Source organism: Falco naumanni, chromosome 4 (genome assembly GCF_017639655.2).
Source record: "Falco naumanni isolate bFalNau1 chromosome 4, bFalNau1.pat, whole genome shotgun sequence".
NCBI lineage: Eukaryota > Metazoa > Chordata > Aves > Falconiformes > Falconidae > Falco > Falco naumanni.
This window is the reverse complement of record NC_054057.1, coordinates 14,880,151-14,883,111: the sequence shown is the minus strand read 5'-3', so window position 1 is coordinate 14,883,111 and position 2,961 is coordinate 14,880,151. Positions and strand designations below refer to the sequence as shown.

Genomic DNA, 2,961 nt, shown 5'->3' with positions numbered 1-2,961 from the left:
CATGGTGTGTGCACGCATATTTGCACATGCAAGCACGTGTATGTGTGCAATTGGCTGCTTTCTTTGCACATGCAACTAGCTGCACACGTGTGCCATGCATGTGTGTGCCCACACATGTGTATATATGCCCAGTACTGCAGTGCTGTCCCGCCGACCTTAGGGGGCAGCCAGGCGTTTGGGGGACTTCCACCCCCGCCCCAGTCATAGCCAGACCCACACCGTGGGACAGAGGGGGTCCCCACTGAACACACACACACACACACACACAGAGAAGACCTGGCCCCCAAGCTGTTCCCCAGGTACCAATGACACACACCCCAGCCCAGGGGGCTGCTACACCCCGACTCCACTGCCAGCAGGATGGGGAGGATGGGGACAAGGGGGAGGGTGGGCATGGGAAACTGGGGGGCACATACCCCTGGGGCTAGGGGGCAGGATGCTGGGGGTGTGTGTGAGGAATCACCTGCTGGGGATCCCAGTCCCTCCAGTGCCCACACCATGGCCTGTCCTCTGCCCCCTGTCCCACAGCATGTCCCCCTTACTTGCCTCATAGTGTGTCTCTGCTCTCCACAGCATGTCCCCAAACTACAGCCCTGTCCCATGTCCCCACACCATGGCCTGCCCCCCCCCCCCCCCCCCGTGCCTAGCGTGTCCCTGTCCTCCCCCCATGCCCCACAGCATGTCCTAAAGACACACCACTCTCTCCACCCCCGCTGTGCCCCATAGCATGTGTCCTCCCTCTGTGCCCCATAGCGTGTCCTTGTCCTACATACAGCCTGTCCACCCCCTGTGCCCCACAGCCTCCCATGTGCCCCATTCTTGTCCCTCCACACCCCACAGCGTGTCCCCATGCCACATGCCAGTCCCCCCGCCCTCACCCTCCCAGGAAGACACCGAGCTTCCAGGCGCTGCTAGCTCCCACAGCCCCACCGTGCGACCCACAGAGCAGAGCATGCAGTGAACAGTGACAGCATGTCTTGGGGACACTGAAGGGGGAGACACAAAAGACATTTGGGCACACCGGGGAGTTCAATAAATACCAGCCCCACTTCCTAGGGTGCTGCCAATGGGGCGGGTCATGGTGACAGCACAAGTGCCTGGTGCCCTTGGGGTGTCCCCCACCATCAACATCCCTCCAAGGTTGTCTCCTCCTTGCCCTCACCGGCCACAGCAGGCAAGGATCTGGCAGGATCCGGCAGTGATAGGCAGGGCTGTGGTGCCACTTCCTCTTCCAGCACTTGTCACGGGACAGCTGAGCAAGTGTCACCAGGCACTGCTGGGACCCCCCCCAGCACCCACAGACCCCCTCAGCAGCACGCTGGGGTGGTGTGGGGACCCTGGAGTGGGTTGAGGACCCCAGGCTGGGGCGCCAGCACTCGCAGACCCCCCCCTAAGCAGCACCCCGGAGTGGGTGGGTGGTGTCATAGGGGTCCCTAGCGCAGGTCTTCGGGGCTGAAGACACCGCGGGCGCGGTGCAGGACAGAGTCCTTGGCAGGGTCGTAGGGGTGCTCCTTGGAAGGGATCTCCAGGATGGCGGGCAGGGGCCGGGCGTGCGCCTCCACTGCATGCTGGATCAGCTCTGCCAGGCACTGGCTGATCAGGATGATCCCGATGTCCTCCCGGTTCAGGAAGCTCCTGGGGACGGGAAGGGAGGGTCAGGGACTGGGCTCGCCAGGCACCCCCGTGATTCATTCCCCCCCACCCCCAGGGCCCCCCCCACCTCGCACCGGACTCCTGACAGGGACCCCTGAGACACCGACCCCCCCTCCAAGGACTGCTGAGACCCCCTGTCCCGCTCCAGACTCCTCCTCCCCACCGGGGACTCCTGGCCGGGACCCACCCCGTGTCGCTGGCCTCCCTCACTCCCGGGACATCCCATCCCCAGGGAACCTTCCCCAAACCCCAGACCTCCTCCACCCCTGGGACCCACCCTAGGCCCCAGGACCCCCTCCATTCCTGGCCCTCCCGCCCGGCCCCGCGGTCCCCCTCCCCCCCCCCCCGCCGCAGGGCCTACCGGAAAGTCTCCTCGATCTCGGCCAGGCTGGTCTCCTTGTCCACCACCAGGAAGTTGGGCTTCCGGTGCTTGTCCAGCTCGCCCACGCCGCCCAGCAGGAACCCGGTCACCGTGTCCTCATCCCCCAGCACCGCGATCAGCTTCCCGCGGCCCGACATGGCGACACCGGCACCCGGCTTGCCGATACCGGTGGCCGCTACGCATGCGCCACTGCGCAGGACACGCCCCCTCCTTTGGCCCCGCCTACCGTCGCCCGGGCAACTGCGCTGTCGCCCCGCCCAAGCCATGCCTTCGTGCTCCGCCCCTGCCCCGCTGGCCCCTCCCCGCCCCATGGCCCCGCCCTGCCGCTCTGGCCCCACCCCCGCGCTTGGTGCGGCCGCGCGTCGCGCATGCGCAGCACGCCGTGCAGTGAGGGAGCGTGGGGCCCCGGCATAGCGCCTCCGGAGCTCCTGGTGCCAGTGTCCTGCTCTGGACCCACCCCCCGCCCAGGACTCGCCCTCCGGACCCCAGTATCCTGCCCTAGACCCCCCCCCGGGCCCGAGTATCCTGCCCCAGACTCCTTCAGGATTCCCCTGGACCCTGGTGTCCTGGCAAGGACCCCACCGCAGACCCTTGTATCGTGTTTTTCTACTAATAATCAACTTAATCTTATATGGAACCGTAAATAACCACAACTAATGCACTAAAATAATAATAATTCATAGTTCTTCCAATTCATAATATCAGGAGAGAATTAATCTGGTGTCCACACAACACCCAGGCCCCCCACCCCACCCCCAGTATCCTGCCTCAGACCTCCCTAGGATCCCCATTATCCTGACCTAGACCCCTCCCCAGACTCCCCCATCCTATCTCAGGATCCCTGTTATTCTGCCCGGGACTCCCCCAGGCCCCCCCCGGACCCGATGTCCTGCCTTGGGCCCTCCCCTGGAGCCGATGCCCTGCCC

The 2,961-nt window shown here is 64.9% G+C and overlaps 1 protein-coding gene across 1 annotated transcript; it reads right to left on the bottom strand.

Annotated features, from left to right (window-relative positions):
• Positions 1-958: 958 nt before the first annotated feature.
• Positions 959-2,286, bottom strand: LOC121088043 (V-type proton ATPase subunit F-like). Its single transcript, XM_040593669.1, has 2 exons — positions 2,015-2,286; positions 959-1,635 (listed from the first exon to the last, which is right to left on the bottom strand). Exons 1-2 carry the CDS (start codon positions 2,170-2,172, stop codon positions 1,434-1,436), a joined length of 360 nt encoding a protein of 119 aa, XP_040449603.1. The 5' UTR covers positions 2,173-2,286; the 3' UTR covers positions 959-1,433.
• Between the last annotated feature and the right edge of the window lie 675 nt (positions 2,287-2,961).